At 33.6% G+C, this 26456-nt stretch overlaps 1 protein-coding gene across 1 annotated transcript in view; it reads left to right on the top strand.

The window, feature by feature from the left end:
* LOC149374681 (uncharacterized) overlaps positions 1-23517 on the top strand; it is a 32474-nt gene extending 8957 nt beyond the window's left edge. The window contains exons 2-6 of the mRNA XM_089592418.1: positions 20708-21137; positions 21217-21406; positions 21728-22267; positions 22554-23024; positions 23468-23517. Of these exons, the coding sequence (XP_089448544.1) occupies positions 20708-21137; positions 21217-21406; positions 21728-22267; positions 22554-23024; positions 23468-23517 (1681 nt within the window). The remainder of the gene's footprint in view (positions 1-20707; positions 21138-21216; positions 21407-21727; positions 22268-22553; positions 23025-23467) is intronic.
* The last annotated feature ends 2939 nt before the right edge of the window (positions 23518-26456 follow it).

The following is a 26456-nucleotide window of genomic DNA, read 5'->3' as shown; positions in this document are numbered from 1 at the left end:
AGTCTGCAAGAACATTTCTCATTGGTTGACCTAATTCAACCAAAGGCCTCTTTTACTCGCTCTGAAGCTGTAAAAACTCACCATCGAGCGGAAAAATCGCTCTTTTTAAGACTGTCGCCTGTCCTCTAAAGTTTTGTCTACTTTTTACTCCCACGACTCGCGAGTACCTTTAACACGTAACGCATAACGTGTTGGCTGAGGCATTTCGAGTGTAGTTCGAGAGTATCAATAATATTAGACTTCGGTAAGAAGCGAGGTACAACGAAAGAGGCCTGCCTAAAGTGGTTCCGGCGATAGCAAAGAAGGTAGAAACCGCAACCCCTTACGGGCCACGAACTCATTCGTGTAGTATGAGTAATTACTGGAAATTACTGCACGAAGCATAAGGGAACCCTGAAGCAGCAGTAACAACAGTCAGTGATAGTTGTAAGTATTCCATCAGTAATATAATTAATATCAAAATCTGTAAAGTAATCTGAATGGACTGTATTGAAGAGGAAATTTGTTTTGAATCGTTTTAATAAAAAAATTGAAAATTGAATATTAATTGAATGATCCATATTATTTAAATAAATATTTTTACTTGATTAAAAAGAACAACTATAGCTCACGAGCTGAATCTTAAGAGACTCACGAATAACATTAAAATAAATCGGTTAAGACCATACTTTAAACAAGTCGGGTCATAACAGTATGATGCGTATACTATCGATGTAATGTTATATGAAAGTCTTGCAAAAACTGCATCAATAGTTGTCTTAATAATTAATTACTTAGTAATAACTTTTTTTTTTTTAATGTCATGAAGCCTAAATTTTAGTTTTGTAAGAAAAGGTAAAAAATATATACGTATAAAGTATCACTTGTTTATAATAACTTAATCAGAACTGGCTAGCTGCACTGTACACACACACACACACAAACACACACACAAACACACACACACACATGTAAACAATGTACATGGAACATGCAGCCGCATAAGTATACAGTACGACGTAGTAATACGAAAACGAAGTCAGTGAGAGATCAGAGAACACCTTCGAGACGACGAAACTCGACCGCTTCCGAGCTCATACAACCAACTCTGTATACTATAGCAGCAGCAGCAGAGATATATTTATGTATACACACGTCTTGCTATTGCGGTGCTGAGTGGAGTGGGAGAAGCATGTCGGTCGATTTAAATCCGTCACTTTTTGCCAGCTTACTCCCAGCCCCAGAACACCCCATAAGAAGCTTCACTTCAAAAAATCGAAAGGCAGAGAGAAGTCTGAAAAGAAAATCAGACAGGTTTTAGGTAACGCAAACTCACTGTCGTTGTCGCTGGATACCGTGATCCCCTAAAGCAATCACATGAGCGGCGTTTTAGGACCACCCCTTCCTTCCTCGAAGATAACCTAAGAGCATCCCACTATTCTCAACAATTCCACAAAGATCCTTTCCTAGGCACGGATCTGGAGCAATCGAAAACGATTTTTGTAACCCAACTGAGGCCCGCGGGCTGCGCAGTGAACTCCTTTAGCTGACGCTAGTATCCAGAAAAGACAAAACAAGCAACGCATTGCAAGTCCACAAAAAAAAAAAAAACGTAGCGGATTACCCGGATGCTGGAGTGGCGCTCGAGAAATAACCAGCAACGCTACCGAAAACAATACCAACGACTCTTACTGAAATGAACCCGCCCAGCAACTTAGGGCGTGGGACACACCAAAAATCAAGGGTAATTACGGTGGCAGCAAACCACCAGGATAATGCAGCCAAAAAAAAAAGAAAGTAAAAAATAGGAAAGGTGGTTGAGTAGCTGTTACATCCCCACAAGGGACAGGTTACATCCACACATAACGACCCACCCAGACAACCACAGTGGCTACGGCACGCAAAATACAGCGTGCGAATCAACGGAGAGCCGCAATACAAGCTAGCTAAAAGGGAGAGAAGAAAGTACAAAACAATAATTGCAGTCAATGGGCGCCAGCGCCATCGGATCATCGAAATCAATAAGGCTCCATCATAATTTCCTCTTCATGCATGACACACAAAAACGAAAGGAGGGGAGCGGAAAAATTTTACGAACAGGAAATCAGACTTGTCCAACATGAACCAATTGAGCCTCCAGCACAAGATTGATAACCTTTCCAAACTCGTCTCTGTTGGAGCGTAATAATAATTAAATATTTTAATACAGTGTACTTATTCAATTACCAAAGAGAATGAGAAAATATATGAAAAAAAAAAACCAATTAGAAAGAATAACAAATTAGGAAATGACAAATGAAAGGAGAACTGTCAGACTGGAAGGATTACGCGTGGACGGCAGCGGAAATATTAATAGGAGCAGCTGCAAAATGGTTCGGGATTTTAAAAATGGGGGCCCCGATATTACTAAAATCATCTAGAATGATTACAGGTACACAGAGCAGAAACAACACTAACAACACCTCAACCAATAATCATCCAATAATAAGAAATACAAAAAATACATTACTAATAAGTTAAAGCAGTACATCTTTGACCCTCAACATCTTCAACAACAATCATGAAACACTCATCAACCATAACTGCTAATATTACTATTAACACAATAAAATAAATACGCAGCAAGTAAGCGCAAGTATACATTATTACACTTAAATATAGTAGTAAGTGTATTTGAATCACGAAAATATTTTCGAAGCACGATGTATCGTAAAATATAGGTAGTTTATGATAAGCGAAATGATAAAAAAAAAAAATTGAAAAATATTGTATGTAATAAAAATAACATAAAGAATAGCTATAGCAATGATAAAATTCATAGTAGGATAAGCAATAAGACAGACGCTAGTAACAATATTATATATAGGTTAAAGAATTAAGCCCTTGCCCTCGACATCCTTGACCACAAAAAAACAAAAAAAAGAACAAAAAGAAAAAGTACAAAATGAACAATTATATTAGTATGTAGCGATTACTTATTACTTAGTTTGAAAAAAAACTGGTTCTCACAAGCAATATATAACTTATAGTCACACGTAGCTATATATATAAATATATATATATATAGCTCATGTGTAAATAAATATAAGAGAAAAAAAAACAAGACAAATGTATGTAAGCGATTATGTACCATAAGTAACTAAGAAAATTTTGTAACAAAATTATTTTGTATGAGGAAAGGGCGCAAACATAAACAAATATCTATACCCTTAAGATACAGTAAAATAAACCAGTAGGATAATCAGGGACATGGCGCTTGGAATTACCCTCTTTCCTCTAACTAGAAGTAATATACAACACAAACAACATTACACTACTCTATCACAGACATACAAGTCCAGAAGAAAATCGCCGAGGGCGTCTGTGTTGCGGCTTCAGACGTGTTACGTACGATAGCATATAGCTATGCGTACGTGCGCCCTCGCTGGCCTGGGCCCAAAAGGTAGGGAAATAGAGAAGAACAGTTATGGGAAAGGGAGAGCAAAGCAAGGGAGTAAAGGGGTAATTCTTTTACAAACAGAACGGATTTTGAACTTCACCTCTCTGATTCGGCTGAAAATTTTTTCCAGTAACTATATTGAAAAATAAGAGATACGTGTCAGAGAAATTTTTTTATCGCCTATTTTTGATTTTATAAGTTATAAAAAATTTCATAATAGTGGTTGAAGACTCATTTTAAACAATGTATAGCTCCAGATCCTTAAGAGCTACAAAATTTTCACCGATGGCACTTTTGTAGCTAAAGAGTTAAATTTAAGAAAAAAAATTATCAACAAATTAATATTGTTATTAACAATTTAATTGTTTTAATCGATTTTTAACAATTGTCCTCAGAATGAATCGAGTTTTTATTATAACCATCGTATTCTGCGTCAAATTTTACGTAAAAATCATGTTTTTAAAACGTGGAGACTTTTCAATTGTTTAGATTGTACAACTATCCAGGAAGTGTCAAGAATCAGTATGCAAAATTTCAGCAAAATCAGTTAAGTAGTCCTTACGATTAGCGATTACAATGGTTTTTGCGACTTTGCTTTATATATTAGTGAGACTGATATTTCATCTGCATGCTAGTTTGTTTAATTATACAAAGCTTTAGAATGTAAAATAGAATCTTGTGATTTTGCAGTAAGACTTTCTCTGTGAGCTTTTCCTTTAAAATTTGTACCAGTTTTGTCATGAATACTTATGCCATACGCAGTCGCACAATAGTGTAACTCCGCCTCAATGCTAAACTATTCTTCATGATGCAACAAATTTGAAAATTGGAATACATTTTTAAAGTGCTTATTAGCACCATTGGTTACGGATGGTAGTTTTTTTAACCGTTCTTTCATTTTCTTAAATTCTGGCATAAACAGAGTGTAAATACTGTCAATAGCAACATTATAATGTGTTAAGCTATCTAATAGAAAAAAATTACTTCTGAGCTTCATTTCTTAATTTTTCTGGTAATAAAATATGGTAGAAAAAACTGTACATTAGCTTTTATTTTTATGAAAGCCCTATGCAGTGTCTTTACATACACAGCAGTAGTTAATTATTAAACACTAGGGCATTTACTACATTAATTAAAATTACATTGATTAGTGGAATTTTCACACATAATGTTCTGTAAGTACTCCTTACAGACATTGAATGTAGTACTCATACTTTTCGTTTCTTTGTGTCAATTGCGTCCAGCATCTGTTTTACGTTTAGGTTTATTGTTCAAATACACTCTATATGTAAGTTAGAAGGTCCTCGAAGTACGCAATTTTTCGGTTTAAGTTCTACAAAAGTTTTAATACCGACTGTACTGTCCGAATACTCTTGCTTAAATAAGCTGCATGAATCTGACAGATTAGAATATAGTAAACGTTTTTGTTTATACACTCACTCACCATTACACATTACGGGGACAACTTCTTTTACCCCTGCAAAGTAAGTCTCCTGTTAACATCACTGATATACAAACCTCACACTGTACTTTTTGTTTCTTTTGATAAAAATACACCTGACTTAACATATTTATTTTAGCTAAAACACTCTCCTTCAATTCAAAATTTATAGCTTTTCTGGCAAGATAACGTACTGCACCAAACTCACTAGCATACCAGGATGAGAAAGGATCCTATAGAGTGAGGATCTGAGAAGTAAAGGCGTTGTTTATAAGTGAAGGTCTAAAAATTTTTTGTCTAAGTTTACAAAACATGTCTTCCAACCTCATCGCTTCATGAGATCGCTGTTTATTACCATAAAATTTGACATAATTATCTTTAATATCACCTTCTGTTTCTAGAAATCATTAGAGCACTTCATAAAAAGTGTACAATTTTTAAAATTTTTTAAAGATATTTTATCGCTGTTAAATTTATTACTAAATTCTTTTATAACTTTTTAGAAAATTTTACTGTTGGCTGGCAAATAAAAAAACTTTTTTAGCACATATTTTAATATGTTTTTTTTAAGATTTGCCATCGTGACCTTTCTTTTGTAGAATTTTAAATGGAATAACGCATCCATGAATTTGAGAAATATTCAACATTTTGTTGTATTATTTTCCACATACAGTAGAAATCTCTGTGAACAGAAGTGCAAATAAAAGATAAATAACTTACTTCAGACCTTAGTCATAGTTATAATGAGCTTACTATTTCAAATTACTATTACTTTACTTACTATTATAACTTACAAAGTTTTGTGTCCTGTCAATTAAAATGTACTAATATATTTATTTACAGACTGACGTTCCGTTGTTACCTTACTAAATTAATCGCGATGCCCACTAAAGGCGTGCCATAAAAATACATCATGTTAGTGGCAAGCATAATTTAAACTTGGTACATTTTATGAGTACAATACAAAATGATATTTTTAATACTAACTTTTCTACTTTAAACAGTGAATGGAGTAAAAGAACGACATCTCACATGAGTTTGCATAATTAAACACTAAAGTTATAAAAGTAACGTATTAAAAATTCTTATTTTAAAGATGTTGCCCTGTTTACACAAATAATAACAAAACTACTTAAAACTTAAAAGTGCGGTAGATTGGAGCACTCTTCAGTTGTTTCTAGATAACAAATTTTTTGTATTTTTTCAATTTCTAATTTCATGTGTTTTTCCATATAGCATTACATATAGCGTCACTAATCCAAAACTCCTTATGTCAAGCCATATGTAAAACCACATAGAATGCCGTACGGCATTCCTAAAGTAATTACACATAGAATCCTATCATCCGTCTTCAGATGGGCAGCTAGTTAAAACTTCTGATCGGATACATGTGTAAACGTGACGTTCATAAACAGCGCAAAAATCTGGAAGTACATAACTAAAAGTTTTTAAAGTAAGACGGCAAAACAACAAGCGATAAATTCTTATAAATACAAAATAATAAATAAACACCAACAAATTTTGTATTATTTTAATAAAATAACATTATTTTACCAAAAATTTATATAACTTAAAAAAAAAATACTTTATAAACCTTCTCGAAGCTTTTTCGCTTTTTCCATGGGTCCCGCAAACCATTATTTTTTTTTTTTAGAATTTCATTATTTCGGCCACCACATTAAATCTTTTATCACGTAAAATGGCTTATTTTACTATACTTGTCATGCCATTTCATTTGATGCCCATATCAGAGGGTTGTAGAAAAAGCTGCCATCCACCATTTTTTAACTACCGTATTGGATCTTATATTATGTAAGACAGCTTATTGTATTTCACTCGTTGTGCTTTTTTGTTTGATATAAGTTTCAAGGGAATCTAAAAAAAAGGTAGTCGGCCATTTTCCGACGTCGGCCATAATGAATCTACTGTGGTGTAAACCATACTACCTGATTTTATTGTCAAAATTAAGTCCAAGCAGGACTTAAGACTGATTTAATGCTGGGAACTAGTCGAAATATTTAATTTTCATAACGATTACAAATTATTTATAAAATTTTCTCTCCCTCTTCGATACTGTTGATCCGCCATTTAAAAAATCATCAATCACCATATGGCATAAAAAAAATTTTTAGGCCTCAATACATTACTATAAGTTGAACAATAAAGTGTAAAGGGGTTGGCTGATTTGACAGAGAATTCCTCATAAATGCTTGTGGGGCTCTAAATTCTGCGAGCTCTGTGGGCTAACCTCCTACCAACAAATAGTGCTATGTAAGTCTAATTTTTTCCGAATTATTTTTGAATTCCCTCTGAATCTTAATAATTATTTCATTTACTATTCAGTATGCGAAGAAAACATTTTAAATTTGATCTTACCATATTCTGCTTTTCAGGAGGTTTAAAGAATAAATTACTTATTCCAAATAAAGGTTACAAAGTTTACGTAGAAAAAGTGATCTGCTTTCGAATTTTTTGTCGATTTTAATGGTAAACAGTGACAGGGATCTGGTGCTTAGAATTGGCTGTCTATATTTTTTATATTGATAGACATTCCTAAAATTCATTTGTCAAGTGAGCACACCTTAAATCTTTCAACCTTGGTTAACGTTCTGTTTATAGGTCAAATTATGTTACAATATATCTACATCAACAAAGCCTTAATGCACGATGTACATGAAAACAAAGTTTCGTAAAATGTATCTGCTTATGCATCATAACTTATTTTTCAACTGTATGAAATACATTAAATGTTTTAGGATAAGAATATATTAATAAAGTTTTAATTATCTTTTTTTTAAATTTTTTAAAAGTTTTACTGGCTGTTGTCATTAAATTATTGCATCTTAAGGTATTCATGTCAATACTCACAATTATAACTGTATTTAACTGATATATATATATATATATATATATATATATATATATATATATATATATATATATATAACAGCTCAAAGTAGGGTTAAACGGCACTCCGTATACGTTCAAAACACTGTTTCAACCTTCATGAACGAATTCACCAAAGGAAAAAAATAACTATGTAACTCTCATTATGTCAGTAACATGGAATTAACAACTTTTTTAAGCTCAATATCTTTTTAAGTGTGAAAAAAAATAAAAACAAGATTCCTCCCATAAGACCTGTGTTATTTCGCATCTATATTAGTCATATATATACTGAGGTCACGTGGTAAAGGCAAAATCCCAATAGACAAAGAAAAGACTTTAGTTGAAGAAGACAAGATGGCCGACAATGTGAATTGTGTCTTACCAATTTCTGAAGGAAAAGATTACAGCGTTGGGAAAAAAGGACTGTCTGTATTTTAAACGTTAAAGAAATGTGAAGATTTAATAATAAATAAAACAAAACCAAGAACAGTAGAACAAGAAGCATGGAATGAAAAAGAATAAAAAGCTATGAATTATTTCAACTGTGCGTTGTCAACAAAGCAGTTTGAGTTGGTGAGTAAGCAGCTACATCATATGAAATAATTGAGAAGTTGGACAAGACATCCTGACACGTATGAACTGCATTATAAATTTGCTTGGGAACGATGTTACAAAAATTAAGATTGGAAAATTATAATGACTCTAGTGAATTCTTTGCTGAACTTGAAAAATTAGTTTTGGAACTAAAAAATGCTGGTGCACAAGTGAAAGAGAAAGAAAAGTTAGACTACATGTTAAACGTTTTGCCATCATCATTGAGTTACAAAGATGACTTTATAGATGTTTTGAAAGAAGAAGGTAAAAACGTTGAATATTTGAAGAATAAAATTACAATGCACAAAATGAAAACAAACGAGGAAGGAGATAGAAAGCAAAAAGGTTCCAACGCATTTAAAGTAAATATTGTAAAGAAAGCGTGTTTTAAGTGCAGTAAACCTGGACATTATAAAAATAAGTGTTGATCGAATGAAAATACAAGAAATCAAGGCAGAGATTGGTATAATAATAATAATAGAAGCCCACGGAAAGAAAATTTTAACAGGCAACAACAGCAATATAGTGAAAACTATAGAGGTCGTGGAAAAACCCAAGAGGCAGAGGAACCTTCTAGACAAGAGAACACCAATATTAAAATCGTCAATATCAACAAAGCTATGAGATTGCGAATGTTAATGTGAATTCCAGCAACGGTGAAGATAGAGGCAATGATTTTAATAAAAAAATTTCATGTAGTGAGGTAAAGAGCAATTTAAATAATAATTATGCGAATAACTGTAATATTGTTAACAACAGGAATAACCAAACTGAACGGATTTTAAATAGTAGATGCTCAGATTATATAATTGACAATAGTAGTTATTTTTCTGAATATGAACAGTTAGAAAATCGTATTAATGTTGAGGTGGAAGACGGTAGAAATTTGAAAGCAACAAAAGTAGGTAGTTTAAACTTAAAATTTTTTTCTAATAATATAATTAAAAAAATTAAAATGATTAACGTTTACTACGTAAAAGATATAAATAAAAATTAAATGAGTTTTGAAAAAGTTGCTAAAAACTTCAAAATTATTGGTGAAAATCGTACTGAAGAAGTTTATGATAAAAGAAAAGAATTGTTAACTGTCGCTTGTGATAAAAATAATACGTATAAAGTTTACAGTACAATAGATATAAAAAAAAGCATATAATGTGAGCAGTAATATGTTATTGAAAGAGAAATTTCATAGAATACTTGGGCATGTACTCTTTAAATACTTGGATATCTTCAGTAAAAGTAACATGTTAGATGGTTTGAATAAGAATTTAGAGAATGACTATTCGAAATGTAATATTTGTATTCAACATAAAATGAACAATTTAAAATTTGAAAATAATAGACATGAAATCAAATATATACTTAAAGTTTTACACACAAATTTATGTGACCCACACATATAAAGTTTTAATAAGCAAAAATATTTTCAAACTATAGCTAATAATTTCAGTAAATGTCCAAAAGTGTTTTGACCAGAATTGTTTAGAGTATGGTCTAAACATTTTTATTTTAGTGTCATTCGTGGGTCTCTCAGGATTCAGCTCGTGAGCTTTATTTGTTCTTTTTATTTGAGTAAAAAAATATTTATTTAAATAATATGGATGATTTAAATTAATGTTTATTCATTAATTCTTTAATTAAAACAATTTAAAATAGTTATTTTTTTACGTACAATTTACTCTGATTACTTCAACAAGGTTTTGGTACTAATTATATTACTAATGAATAACTTACATCCATCACTAATTGTTGTTACTGCTGCTTCGAAGTCCCCTAATACTTCGTGCAGTAATTTTCAGTGGTTCCTTAATCTACACGAATGACTTCGTGGCTGAAAAGATGTTGCGGTTTCTGCATTCTCTGCTATCCCCGGAACCATTTCCAGTGGGCCTCGTTTGTTGTACCTCACTCCTTAGCATAGTCCGATACTATTGATACTCTCGAACTGCACTTAAGCTGCCTCATCCAACACGTTATGCCTTACGTGCATAAGGTACTCGCAAGTTACTGGAGTCAAGAGTGGACTAAAACTTTAGAGAACAGGCGACAGACGTAAAAAGAGCAATTTTTTCTCTTGGTGGTGAGTTTCCATAGCGCTAGAGAGAGTAAAAGAAGCCCTTGGTTGAATTAGGTCTACTTATGAGCGATGCTCTTGCAGACTGCATCGACAGCAAAACAGTAGGCTTGCACGATGATGTTACATGTTATGATTTTATATAGTAGGAAATAACAATGCAACAGTACCAATCGGATATTTTTGACAAGTGCGGTTGTGTTTTTCTGGGTCAGTGAATCTGGCATCAGCAATAAAAGAACGCCAAATACAAGTTCAAGTGTGACAGTAATTTACAAATTTCGTAATTAATCCTTTTGGGGAACTTACAATCAACTTTGAGTGTAAAGAAATTATGTATTAATTACAATTTTTAAATTGGTATACATTATTACAAATGAATAATCAATGGGCAAGTAACTATTCATTCATACACACAATACGATTTTTGCACTCATACATGTTCCGTACAATTTCAATACATACATGCATTCTTACGACGAGGCTGGCCGTATGATATGTCAGCATATTACGAAACATTCGTCTTAAAGCTAATACACACACACGCACATAAGTGACGTATGAGCTCCATTTATCATATGAGCTTACGGTATATACACAATACGCCTAGTATGAATTTTACAGATGAATTGCGTTTTAACTTATAATATGATTCGTCTATATCAACTCGGGATGTTACAAAAGTATACGTATAAAAAACAAAACCGAAACAGTTGACTGTATTATTCATTGTGTAAATTTTTTTGAAAATTTAAAAAATCGAAAAGTAAAACAAACTAGATGTGATAATAGTACATAATTTCTAAACCAAAATATGTTTAATTTTGTAAATAATAAGGGTATATTCTTAGATACATGTCCACCGTATGTTAATGAGTTTAATGGTACGGCTGAACGATTTAATCGAACAATAATGAACACAACTAGATGTTTAATAGCAGAAGCTAAAATTGATAAAAAATATTCGCCTAAAACAGTAAAAAAATGCAGTATATTTAAGACATCGAAGAATAGCAAATACACCAATAAATAAAACTCCTTATGAGATTTTAACAGACGAAAAACCTAATATTACTAATTTGATCTTATATGGAAGTAGGGTATATGTAGGAACTCCAAATACAAAAAGAAAAAGCAAGTGAGATAAAAAAGCTGAAGTTGGAATATTACTACGATATGAGAAAGTAAGATATAGAGTTTTATTAAATGGTAAAGTAATAATTGTTTAAAATAAAGATACAGTTGAGGAAGGTACTAAAGTTGTAGAATTGAATGAAAATGAGAGTGTTACTGATAAAAACGAAAATGATAATTCTGAATTGAAGGCAATAAATTTTACGAAGAAGTAAGTGGTGATGAAGCATTTAAAAATGAAAATGTAAATCGAGATGAGAAAATAAAAGATTAATACATTGTACCGGTTGGAAGATCAAGTGGATCTCAAAAACAACCTGATAGGTGTGATCCTTTCAGCTACAGTACGTATATATATGTTAATTATACGAGTGCTGATACACCACTGAATTATAACGAAGTGATGAGTTGTAGTGAAAGAAAAAATTGGCAAATAGCAATGAAAAAGGAAATAGATTGCAAACAAAATAATAGCACGTATGATTTAGTCAAAATGCCAAATAATAAAAAGATAATAAGTGTATCTATACAAAGAAAACTGACAACAGGTATAAAGCTAGACTAGTAGTTAGAGGGTTTGAATAAAGAGAACATCTTGAAAATACATATTCTTCAGTAGCAAAAACTCAGACATTAAAAAATATTTTCAAATTATTATTTAAATAAAAATTTAGTAATTAAACAATTAGATGTTGAAAATGCTTTTTTAAATGCATATATAAGGTCTGAAGTGTATGTTCAACAACCTGAAGGTTTTAGTGATGGTTTAAATAAAGTATGGAAACTAAAAAAGGCGTTGTATGGTTTGCGTAAAAGCCCAAGGGCGTGGCATGAATGTTTAGATATGTATTTAATAGAAATAGGATTGAAGCGAAGTGACAAAGATAATTGTTTATACTACGTAAATGATGGAGATAATTCAATATACTTAATCATATTTGTTGATGATATACTTATATGTAGCAAAAACCAAGAAAGGTTAAACAAAATTAAAAAATTATTGAATGAAAAATTTAACATAACAGAAATGGATAAAGTAAGTACATATTTAGGTATGGATATTAATTATGAAAGTAAGAAAGGAAAAATGACTTTAAGTCAAGCTAGATATATTGAATCATTAGCACAAAAATATAATATTAAAAATTCAAAATTATATAACACATTGATGGAAGGAAAATCAAAATGTGAAACAGAACAATCAGCACATGAGTTTGAAGATTAGAGAAATTTGATTGGAGCATTGTTATATATAAGTACATGCACAAGACCTGATATTAGTTTTAGTGTGAATCGCGTTAGTAGATTTCAAAACAATTCCAATCAAACACTGTATAAATATGCTTTGAGAATATTAAAATATCTATATTTAACTAAGGATGTAGTATTAAGTTTTGTTAGAAATTTGAATTCTGATATTTTGTCATGTGATGTTGATGCTGATTGGGCTAGTAATACATATGATCAGAAATCCACTGCTGGATATGTAATTAAAATGAATAATAATGTAATTAACTAGAAAACAAAAAACACAACAGTGTATCAAGATCATCCACAGCAGCTGAATACATTGCATTATCTGAAGCAGTTAGTAAAGTCTTATGGATTATAGAACTGTAAAAAGGTTTTGAAATAATGTTAGATATACCAGTTAAATTTTGCAACTACACAAAAAACTCCAAGTATATTGAGATTCATTATCATTTTGTAATTAAAGATTATATGAACAAAAAGATTGATATTGTAAAAGTTACTTCTGAAAATAATTTTGCGGATATTCTAACAAAAGCGTTAGGTAGAATAAAATTTAATAAATAAAAGAACTAAATTAACTTAGGTGTTTTAGAATAATTGATCCCAATATGTCTAACATAAACTTGAGGAGGCATGTTGAGAATAGTCAAATTTATATTGAGTGGTGCGCATGACCAAATATATATGTATGTATACTAATAGGTGTCAAGTAAGATGAAGAACTGTTGTACTTGATATTGTTGAGAAGTCGTTGACCTAGAGCGTTAGAGAGAGGTACACTGAGTAACTAGTATAACACATTATATTTATTTATAATAAACTTTATTAACTACGATAAATACCAAGTCTTGATTTATTTTCTTAATAATATTATCAGGACATTTACATCTTGATAACAATACGTACAGTTGACCATGAGAAAACAAAGGTCGTTTGTAGTAAATTCCTAATTTATCAAAACTTTGACTTTGCGATTTATTGATTTCCACGGCAAAAGCTAGAACTAATAGAAACCATTTTCTGTATATTATGAACGGCAAAGATGAATTATTACCAGTAATTAACGTGATTCTTAAAATGAAAACTTTATTACCAGATTTCTCACCAGTTATTTCTTCTGCTTTTTATTTGCATTTAAATAATTTAGTTATTCGTATTATTTTGCCAGTACACAAACCATTGAATACATTCAAGTTTCTTATCAACATAACATATGATCTACTTTTAAATGTAAAATAATCCTTCATGGTCATCCTTCGGCGGTAATTTTTTATGTATATAATTGAAAGTTTCTATAGGAAAATTTACATTGATATTTTCATCAGTGCGATCACAACCGTTATATTTTGCATAACTAATACTGTGCTAAGTATGCTCTTTCCCTTTATTAATATTCAAAATTTTATTATTTAAAATATACGAAAGTTCGTTATAAGTTGTTAGGATTACTTCGTTTAGGCAACTATTTAACATATTTTTTCAGAACCTCCTGGACCATCAACAAAATAAAATTTTCTATCGTTAATTATAATTTTATTAAATATTTTTTTTGACAACTATTCAGTTTAACAAATAAATCCTTCAAATTTTTTTCCAAATTATTTATAGTTTTATTGTCCTCAATATCTTTAGATGGTATAGTTTCGTTTGGTTCTAGTCTTACATAAGCTTATGATTTTTTTTTGAATAACAAGATTTCATTTAAATGTAATAAAGCATAATTTTGCTTATTGTTTTTTAAATTTTCAACAAAGTTTTTTTGGAATGATTCAAGAATAGTCTTACCACGAATGTCTGCAAATATTAAAAACCATGCAACAAATTTTCTCACTTGATATGGCAGCACCAGAGATTAGTAGGAAGATTGCTGATTGCAAAGCTACGGAGTCTGCGCACTTTTTTCCAACGGTTGGAGCGCCCTGTTGTGGCCAAGTGGCCGAACCAGGCGCACATTTATTTTACATTGAGAAGCATGGTAGGAATATGTACCTACAAGGACAGGAGTGGATTTTCATGGAAATGTGCATATAGGCGGACATTTTGGAGATACGTAGAAAGGGTGTACCGAATGTACGCCTACGAGGAGAGGAGTGGAAATGTCAGCCATAGCTGTATAGCTGAGCACGTAATAAAAGTAAGCGACGACGACGACTGCGACGAGTCTTCCTTGCTACTTGAACTTTAGCTGTAACTCTACGTAACGTGTAATATGCTATTCGACTGACTTGCTTTAATTTATGATTCAACATCTTAGAAATTAAGGGGGCATAAGTAAATAGGGAACAAAAAATCGGCAGATGTTTATAATATGGTTTGTTCTTTGATTTTTATATTATACTAATCTCAGGCAGAATAACGTTACAAGCTTCCTCAAATATTTTATATACTTGAGAATCATGTTTAACTAAACCTTAAGCAGTAGCACTAGCACTATCTCTAAACGTACTGTAATGTATGTTAATAACTAGTTTCAAACTTTCGAAAGATTTAGCTCCACTCGCCTGATTTAAAATTGATTTCAAAAAGGAACGATCAAAGTGCTTAGGCAACACTATATTAAGTCGAACTATTGTTAAATTATGTCCAACCCTTTTTTTCTAACCCAAGTTTTTAGCATTGAATTGAAACAGTAATATTCTGGAATATTTGCGTATCTAATTTTTTTCGCCCAGCTATCTATTTTATTTAATTAAAACCGAGCCGCTAATATTGTTTCAGATTTTTCTATAGCTTTAAATACTACTTTTTTGAAAAACTAATTTTTGTTAATTTTCAATGTGTACTGGTAAGTTAAATATAGAATGACTTCATCCACACAGAGAAAACTCTTGCATTCGCAATGTTGCTTCTATACGGCTTTAATAGCGACCATGTACATACTTTGATATTTCATCAAAAATTTCTGTATCGTCTTCTTTACCACTCGTATCTGTTTTCATCATTTTACATGATGCTCTATCTCCTCCTTTAAAAATGTAATCGAAAATATACTCTAAACTTTGGTTGTTCCAAATTTCAAAAAATGTATCTTCTTTTCGAATCTAAATTCCGATTAGACTTTAGTTTGTAATTATATTTTGAAACTAAATAAATGTAGAGTAAGATTTGTTAGATATAATTTATCGACTAAATTATAGTGTGAGGCCAGAATGTTTTTACAAAAGTAAATACTATAGTTTTACTAATTATAAGACTTTTCGAAGGAAAACCAACACCTGGCCAGCTGATCGGGTGAAGTCATTGTCGGTTATAAAAAGATCAGTACAGCCAGTTAGATAGTTTATTGGAAGGTATTGTTGGCTGCAAAACAAAAGGGCTCAGTCATCAGAAGCGCACAAACCAAATGATAAAAAGCGCACAGTGTGCTTATAAGTGTGCAATTAGCTTTTCTTATTTTTTGGTGGAAACAAAACTTTTCGTAGAAACAAAATATAAGGAAAATATATCTACTAACTACGAGATTTGTTGAATTTATGACGGAAGAACAAGTAAATAAAAGAACAAGTAGATTTGGCGTCGACTTCTCTTGGTTTTCAAATTTTGACTACAGTTTATTTTTAAATTTTGTCTTATCGTTGTTTACTAATGAAATAAATTTTTCAATAAAATAATTCGTACGCATGTATGTGTATAGGTAGGTGTCGCGGTCTGCAAAGGTAAGTAGGGATAAATATTAATCAAGGTGACTTATGTGGATATATAGTGTAAAGAAAGATTAGTATGAGGACAAAATTGTATTTATGCGTACGGTCCGCATAACTGTCCAATTTTATTAGTTTGCATCCTTGTGAAGTCTGCATTAGTCACCTGACATGCATATATATATATATATATATATATATATATATGTTAAAAGTGACTTATGCAGATTTCTCGAGCTTTTAAGATATGTGTTAATAATAGGTAAAATGATAGAAGCGTCTGCTTAACGCTTAATTTTTTCGCGCGTAAAGTCTACATGAATTACTTTCATCAAACAAAAATAAATTTATTTTAACACACACACACACACACACACACACACACACACACAGAGTTCTCACGATTTCCCACGTCTCCGCTTCAAATATAGACTACGACATTGTTTTTTTCGACTCTCTCAAAAGTTCTCTTTTTTGTATTCGATCATTTTAAACAAAATTGATTTTTTTTAAGTCACTAAAGAATGTCAATCATCTGGAAAACAGCAATGAATAGGTAGAACAAGTAGAATACTTTGTTAAGATCGTAAATGATACTGTTTTTGGAGTTATTATGAAGTACAAATCATGGAGCAACATTATTTGAACATTAAAAACTATATCACTCTATAAATATGAAACGTTTTAATATGCTACATTTGCTCAGGGTTTATTTGGTTATGAAACTGACATCGATAAAATCTTTTAAGAAGCTAGCATATATAGTATTTTTCATAAATCAAAAAAAATTTTAATTTCTTATTATTGTTTTTTTGCGACCAGAGGTCCACTACTCTCTATAAAAAGGCCCGGAGGCCCCAAAAACTCGCTTACTTGATTTTCAACCCTGTAACGGTAGACTGAGTAATTTTAGTCCGCTTCTGCTACCTCCCAATCTACCACGAGGTAAGGATATGGTTCATTTTTACTCTCGAACTGTCGAGTGAATAGCTAGAGTCTGCCTCTACTACCATACGGTTCTTCACAAGTGCGGTTCAATTTCGGTTTCAGTTATCTCGCGCTCGTTTACCACGCGTAGAGTTTTTTTTTCAATGAAAATAAGTGTAATATTTATTTTTTTTCTAATTTCTTCTTCTTTTTCCGGCGCGGGCATAAAATCAACGTACACACTATTACTCGCAACAGTATTGGTACTTTTGGAATTCCGGGAAATAAACAATCAATTGAACCACATGTAAAAATCTAGAACAAATAATATTGACAAATCTTAGGCATGCCGCAAGTTAGTGTATTGGGACACTACACAACTACCGCTTCGAGCCATTGCAATTTGATTCCCTTCACTCTCAAACAGTCGTACCCCTTTTCCGAGTACCCCTACCGCGCAATTAAACTATTTTCTAGACTCACGTCCCACGTACGCGACCATTGTGAGTCCTGAGTTATTAAGTGCAAGCTTGGCTCGAAGAATATGTCGCACCGACGCGCGACGTAACAACGTATTTTAAACTCACGATCATTTTTTAAGTTTAAAAAATTCCAAAAATACAATGCAAATATTGAAAAACTATAGTATTTGTGTCCTTTTCCAGCTTAACGGAAGGCTGATTATGTATTCATGACGTGAGCGCGTGGTGGCTCGGTCGGCTGGTTTGTGGGACGGCATGCGGGAGACTGCGGGTTCGATTCCCGGCCAGTGCGACTTTTTCGAGCAAGTACCTCTGTGATTTTCATACGTGCTTTTTTACCAATCGTTCCTCGTGAAGAGATGGGGCGACCTTCTCGCAGCAAAAACTGCCTACCACCTAGATTCTTAGCTGAAGTAGTCTTTGTGGACATCATCACTGAACCAAGAAATTAAATAACTGTATCCAATAATGTAACACATGTGAAACCAATATAATGTTGATGTTTGTATAACCAATAATGTAATAATGTGCCCTACTGTACCAAGGCTATTTGTACTCGTTTACAATAAAAGACTTAAAAATAACTACACATACATTCGTGACGTCACGACTATCTTGAGCAATAAAAAGCCTGTTGAGCTCCACAGGATACAGTTGAGTTTTGTGTAATTTCAATAATTATTTTAGCCATGAAAATGGCATTGAAAAATTCTAGAAAAAATATTTATAATGAAAAATTAGAAGATTCAGGAAAAAGTTTTTTTTTTAATTCATGAGAAATGATAATTTGAAAAAAGAAAAATACGAAAAATTATGAATTTAATAATTAAGCCTTTTTACACATAAATTATATTATTAAATATAAGGTTAATCATGCTTTACGAAAAAAATCAGCTTAAACTATCGTGGCACTTAAAAAATTGCACTCTGTAAACACATATTTTATTCTATGTATCTTTTGTTGGATGCTAATCAAAACTAGAGGACAGTGGATGCTTGGGTACATAAGCATGAAGTTATACGTCTATAAAACATACCATACTAAGAAGTAATCGCGTTTTCAATGTCAGGAGAGCTCATAGAGTCGGTAAGGGATTCTGTTTGGGTGAAGGAGGTCGGAGGTTTGAATCCAGTAGGAAAGTTTTTTTTTCTTCTTCTTGAGAATTAGTTAAAGAAAAATGTATAAAATTAAATAAAATTTCAAATGTATGCTGTGCTGCGCTGGCATAGCGTCGTATGGTGTGGTATGGTGTGGGGTAAAAAAGACACCGCACGGTAAGGTGAGGGGGACGGGAAAAAGGGGAAGTAACATGCAAAATCCACTTCCGTCACACATTTTCTTAAGGTCACCAATCTGAAATCGTTGATTTACTGTAGCGCATAACACGCCTGTAGAGCAAACTAATAATAGTTATTTACGTTACAAGTGCGGGATAAAAGATTTCCCGCACGAGCTGTGATTGACGCTCACAAGTGGCCGAAGTTGCTGGGAACGAGTACCAGTTGAGCACACAAGTGCGTAGCACGAGTGTGATCGCGAGGTACGAGTTACCCTCACCGGCCACGAGTGCGAGTCTATCACACAAGTGCGGGAAATCTTTGATATACGTCTATAAAACATACCATAATAAGAAGTAATCGCGTTTTCAATGTCAGGAGAGCTCATAGAGTCGGTAAGGGATTCTGTTTGGGTGAAGGAGGTCGGAGGTTTGAATCCAGTAGGAAAGTTTTTTTTTCTTCTTCTTGAGAATTAGTTAGAGAAAAATGTATAAAATTAAATAAAATTTTAAATGTATGCTGTGCTGCGCTGGCATAGCGTCGTATGGTGTGGTATGGTGTGGGGTAAAAAAGACACCGCACGGTAAGGTGAGGGGGACGGGAAAAAGGGGAAGTAACATGCAAAATCCACTTCCGTCACACATTTTCTTAAGGTCACCAATCTGAAATCGTTGATTTACTGTAGCGCATAACACGCCTGTAGAGCAAACTAATAATAGTTATTTACGTTACAAGTGCGGGATAAAAGATTTCCCGCACGAGCTGTGATTGACGCTCACAAGTGGCCGAAGTTGCTGGGAACGAGTACCAGTTGAGCACACAAGTGCGTAGCACGAGTGTGATCGCGAGGTACGAGTTACCCTCACCGGCCACGAGTGCGAGTCTATCACACAAGTGCGGGAAATCATCCCGCACGAGTTGCGTACAAGTTTTTTCGCAATGTGTGAGAAAAATAGGTACAAAATAGGTATGAATTTCAATTACCAGTGTGTAGCAAAATTTTTTCCGGTGTGTGGCTAAATCATTCCGTACACCTTATCTGCACACTTTTTCCACACACTGTGCGACAAAAACCTTTGCCACACACCTTTTCCGCACACTGTGTGGAAAAACTTTTGCCGCACACTATGTGGGAAAATCGATTTTCCACACTAATACTAGTGCGGAAAACATCCATTTTCCGCACACTATTGCGAAATAGTAGTTTTCCGCCCTCGGGTGGTTTTGGGAGGCTGGTACTTCCTCGGGCGAAAAAGCAATTTTCCGGAACTCGTTCGGAAAGTCTCCTTTACGAACCTTGTTACGTCCCTCGCCTTGGGCTCGGGCCGCAAACCTCTTGGTTCGCAAACAGAGACTTTTAAAACTCGTAGGAAAACTACTTTAGACGACCTGAGAATTAAACTGAGAGAATGGGTCAAAAGAAGAATTAACGAAGGAAAAGGAAGCGAGGTGATTATTTTGGAAGATATCGAATCCGAAAGTGAACCAAACGAAAAGAAGAAATATACGATGGAAATAGCAGCGCAACTTGATTTTGATGTAAAAAAAAGACGATTGAGAAAAATTCGTTGATAGGTTGGAGCAGTGCTGTATTGCCAACGATATAGTGGATAAAAAGAAAATGAGAGCAATCTTGTTGAGTAAAGGAAACGCGGATACTTACGATTTAATCGATCGAATTTGCAAGCCCGAGAAACCTGGCAAAAAAGAATATGAGGATATCGTCAAGCTTGTAAAAAATCATTTGAAACCAAAAGCATCATATTTAGTACATCGAGCAAAATTTCATCAGCGCTTGCAATTGGAAAATGAATCAATCACCGAGTATGTGGCAATACTAAAAAATCTGAGCAAAGATTGTAAATTTACGCAATTGGAAGAGCAAATTTTGGATCAATTAATAACAGGACTGCGAAGTAAGGATATAAAAATGGCGCTGCTCAAAATGAAAAATCCAACGATGGCGACGGCTGTGAAGAAAGCGTTAGCATGCGAAGCAGCACATGTAGGAGCAGAAAAATTACAACGCAAGGAAAATTCCGTAGCTCAAGGTGAAATACATAATGTAAATATTCAATCTAAAGGAAAAAGCAACAGAGGCAGAAATAACAGGGGGAGAGGCAGAGGTAATCAAGGCCGACCAACGGACCAATCAACGACACCAGGGGCAGGAGCATCGCAACGAGGCGGACACCGAACAGCGGCGAAAACAGGTGACGCAACAAAAATTTGCTATTGTTGTGGAAAAGCGAATCACTTTGCGCGAGAATGTCGGTATCGACAGCACACTTGTAATATTTGTAAACGTTGCGGGCATTTAAGTACAGTGTGTTTTGAAAGATCAAGAGTGTCTGATGCGAATGAGAGAAAGAATACGAGAGTTAGTTAAGTAGATTCCGCGAACAAAGACAGCGATACAGATAGTTTGACACGCGAAATAACTCAAATGTTTTCCAAAAATAGAGTAAGCGAAATTTATTATTAAAGTTCGTATGTGCGGGGAAGTACACGAGTAGACGCTCAGTTTATAACAGTAAAGATAAATAACGTTGAAATTCCTATGGAAGTTGATTCGGGTGCTGCGATTTCAATCAGCAATCTTGCCGTTAAAGTACAAAAATAGATTTTTCCACGATATTGAAATGTATGAGTCAGACATTACGTTGCTTAATCACGATGGATCTGTATATAAGCCAGCAGGTATGCTACGACAAATTGAAATCGAAGCAAACGGAAAGTCTGTATCTGCTGATGTTTACATCACAAATGCGAACGGGCCAGCAATAGTCGGTCGAACGTGGCTCAAAGCATTTAATTTGTGGCCTCTATTTCACGATTTAAAATATCAAACGATCGAACCAAAGGTTGTAGCGAACGAGAAATTGAAAAGTATAATAAAGAAACATGAAGCGGTATTTACGGGCCGGGGAAAATTTACAAAAGGCGAAGTAAAATTAGAATTAAAAGAAGAGGCCAAGCCAAAATATTTGCTTGTACGATCGGTACCATTTGCGTTGAAAGAGCGAATTGAAAATGAATTAAAGCGATTAGAAAGTCAAGGAACAATCGAAGCGATTGAGCACTCTGAGTGGACTACTCCAATAGTGCCAGTGCTTAAACCAGATGGCAGTATACGTATGTGTGCTGATTTTAAAGTCACTATAAATTATGGGATTATTCAAATACAAGTACATGCCATTTGGAATAAGTTCAGCCCCGGGAATTTTCCAATTACGTATGGAGGAAATTTTAAAGGGAATTCCCGGAGTAGCGATTGTAGTAGACGATGTGGTTGTGATGGGTAAAACTACAGATGAGCATTTGACAAATTTAGATAGAGTTTTAAAAAAATTAAATGAATGTAGACTTAAAGTACGTGTGGAAAAATGCAAATTTTTTGAAGATAAGATTACGTACTTAGGTTACGAAATTAGCGGTAACGAAATAAAAGTCGATCCACATAAATATCAAGCGATTGATGAAATGAGTAGACCTAAGGATCATAAAGATTTACAATTGTTTTTGGGTAAAATTAATTATTATGGAAGGTTAATAAATAAGCGTGCAGAAAAACTTGCAGCGTTATACGAATGTCAGGGAAAGGAAGAATTTGTGTGGAACAAGGCATGCGAAAAAGCATTTGTAAGTGCGAAAGAGAGTTTGAAACAAGCCGTTGTTAACTATGATCCTAAACTACATCTAATTTTGACGTGCGATGCATCGCCGCTAGGATTGGCAGCATATTTAAGCCAACCCTATCCGAATGGTGATAAACCAGTAGCGTTTGCGTCAAAACGTTTGTCAGAAGCGCAAAAAGGGTACTCGCAAATCGATAAGGAGGCGGCTGCAATAATTTTTGGAGTATCGCGATTTAATGATTATGTATATGCACGTAAATTTATTTTAAGAACCGATAACAGACCGATTTATAGAATTTTCAGACCGGAGATTACTTATTTACATTACGTGGTCCAAAGTGACATTGCTTGTTTTGATTATAAAACTGTGGCTCACGAGACGAGTAATGATAAAATTTTATCAATTGTAGAGCGTCTAGTGGAAAGCGGATGGCCCGAACGCAAAGTGAATGGATGGCCTGATGAATTAAAAAGTTATGCACAACGTAAGGACAAATTATCAGTTGAGCGAGGCTGCCTAATGTTGGGACAGCGTGTTATTATACCACAAAAAGTTCGAAAGCGTATTGTCGAACAATTACACGAGTGTCACTTTGGCATCGTTAAGATGAAATCTCTGGCAAGGTCGGTCGTATGGTGGCCCAGCATCGATAATGAGTTGGAAAACGCAGCAAAGTATTGCCAATATTGTGTTCAGGTATACGATTCTCCTCGAAAAATGGTGTTGACGCCGTGGCCATGGCCTGACCACCCTTGGCAGAGATTACACGCAGATTTTGCGGGGCCGTATATGGGTTTTACATATTTTTTGCTAGTGGATGCGTATTCGAAGTGGCCAGAAGCATATATTGTAAAAAATATGTCTGCAAATGCGACAATCAATTTATTTAAAAAAATTTTTTCGGTTCACGGACTGCCACGTCACGTAGTGACGATTCAGGATCACAGTTCAAAAGTGAAGAATGCCAGACATATTTTAAAAATTTAGGCATTAAGCAAACCTTTTCTGCGCCAAATCACCCAGCAACAAATGGCGCTGCAGAGAATTTTGTCAAAACGTTTAAACGTAAAGTAAAAGCAATAATGAATAGCACAGGAGTTGATGTACAAACCGCGATTGATAAATTTTTATTTGGTTGTAGAACTACGAAACATTCAACAACAGGCGAAACACCTGCCAAATTATTATTTAAGCGTGAATTAAGAACTTTTTTACATTTAGTACAACCAGATGTCAAATATTGTGTTACACATAATCAGAAAAACCAAGTAAAAAATTAAGTTGGGAAGCGATGCGAAGAATTTAAACAAAACAATTTAGTTATGGCAAAAGACTTCCGTAAAAATTTCGACCCAATGACCAAAGCGGAAGTTGTCAAAGAACTATCTCCAAACAGTTGTTTAATTAAATTTAAAGGGGGAGGAATCCATAAAAGACATGGAAATCAATTGCGTCATTGGCGCGCGAATACAAACGATATACAAAATCAGAACACTGTAATTAGCGAAAATGATAAAATTTGTAACGAGCCAATTAACAGAATTTTAAGGCGATCAAATCGAACTGTAAGACCAGTTCAGCGTTATGAAGCGGAGATATGATTTTATAATTCATCGACACATTTGTTACATAATATTATTAAATGTATTTTCTATAATAAACAGTTGTAATCACTTAACGAAATAAAAAAGGGGAGGTTGTAGTGTATGTGTATGAACGAACGTGTACGAGCGAACGACCAGAGCGCCGCGACGCCAAGCTTAGATAATAGAAACATATGTACCTACATTACAGTTGAAATAAAAGTCAGTTCCTTCCAAACAGCAGTCGGGTTCACTCATACCTCTTCCTAAACTGAATAACCATTCACTTTTTTTTGTCAACCTATTTACTTAAAACGGATAATGCTTGATTATTCTTTATAAAATTTAGAGAATAGCCATAAATTATCAGCTGGTGAGTAAATCTATAGTGTTTCCGTTTTCGCTGTTAATATAATTTCACATTATTTTAATACTTCTCTTCCAGATCGTAATAATATGTAAATTTCCTATTTGTTCATAGAATAGGGTTCTTTTAACGGTTCTATAGCCGAGCATGTATAACCATATGCTGTTTTATCACATAGGTTAAATGTAATTCCGTTTAATCGTAAATACAAATTATAGATTCATTGCTAGGTTCTTTACATTCTGGGCTACGGTTCTGAATGTATTTAAAAAAAAATAGCTTTGGATGTGCTTGACCTCTTTATGAATTGTGCATGATGTCAATCAGATCTTTATGGAAACAAATTATATGATCTAAAGTAGTCTTAGTTCTTTTGAAGTAAGTTTGTTAATATATCAGATATCTGTCAAGAATAAAATCTTGTCCTTAAGTCAACGTATCAACAACTTGTTTTAGAATACGCTCATGGCGATTCATAGTAATACATAGTTCTTTGAATGCAGCTGCAAAAATATGGCTATTTTGTTCATACACTTTGTTATATTCCTTTTGATTGGCATGCAAATTACTGATGTAAGTGTTTATAACATTGATATCGTCTTCAGTGACTAAGCTAAAAAGTCCTTTAGTAATGTTTCCAATAGTTCCTGTAGGTGTCAGTCTTTTCGTTCGTATGCTGGAAGGAGGAATAATGTTATCTCCCGCATGGGTTTCCACAGTATTTATTATGCGCAGTAGCAGAGATTAGTAGAGAGATTGCTGACTGCAATGCTACGGCACGAGTTCACTTTTAGCCACTGTTTCGAGCGCCCCGTCGCGGCGAAGCAGTCGAACCAGGCGCACATATTTTTTTTTTATTTGAGAAGCGTGGAGGGGATATACTGAGTGTGTGCCCACGGATTCGCGTGGAAATGGGCATGTAGGTACATACTTTGGAGACGCGTGGAAGGGGTATACTGAATATGTGCCTATACGGAGAGAGGAGTGGTGCATGGAAATGCTGACTACAGCTATATAACTATATGACAGCGTATATCATAGCGAAAGCAAGCGACGAGTCTTTCTTTCTATACTTACTTCTTAAACAAGGTCTTAGAAATTAAGGGGATACAGAGAAAAAAGATTTTACATCTAATACTTATAAAATAAAAAACTTATTCTTTCATTTTACAATTCTCTATAACATATGAAAGTTTAAGAAAGGCTAGCCATATTATTTATCGAAAATTAAATCATACAAATAAATGCTTACACAATTGTAAGCTCAGACTTTTAAGGCATTTATTTTTTAGTTCTTCCTGTACTTTTAATTTTTGTATAGTACTGTTTATCAAAGAAAGAACGTTGAAAAAATATTTTTGAGGTTGACAGTATGCTTATTAGCACCTTAAATGTATTTTTACTTATCATAATCGCTATGAACTGTAGGTCAAGCTCCGGAGGGTATCAATGAAAATATGTAACTTCAGATTATGTAGGGACTGAAGTTTGAGTAGCTGAGATGGCAAGGTTTTCTGCCACCAGTGACATATTTTGGCAATCCGGAGTTTAATTCCACTTGCCGTCAGATTTTTTTTTTTTTTTATGTAATTCAGTATTCTGTTTCAATTTTTTATTGTAACTTTCGTTTTAATTTATGAATATTGTCAACACTTTTTTTTCGGGCACGTCAAAAAAATTTTATTTTTAATACTGACTCTATCAAATAATGTTCTACGTTTATAGTTACAGTTTT

The sequence above is a fragment of the Copidosoma floridanum genome, unplaced genomic scaffold (genome assembly GCF_036245765.1).
Source record: "Copidosoma floridanum isolate Cflo_tuat_1 unplaced genomic scaffold, Cflo_Japanese_pri ptg000016l, whole genome shotgun sequence".
Lineage (NCBI taxonomy): Eukaryota > Metazoa > Arthropoda > Insecta > Hymenoptera > Encyrtidae > Copidosoma > Copidosoma floridanum.
This window is presented reverse-complemented; position numbering and strand designations above follow the sequence as displayed.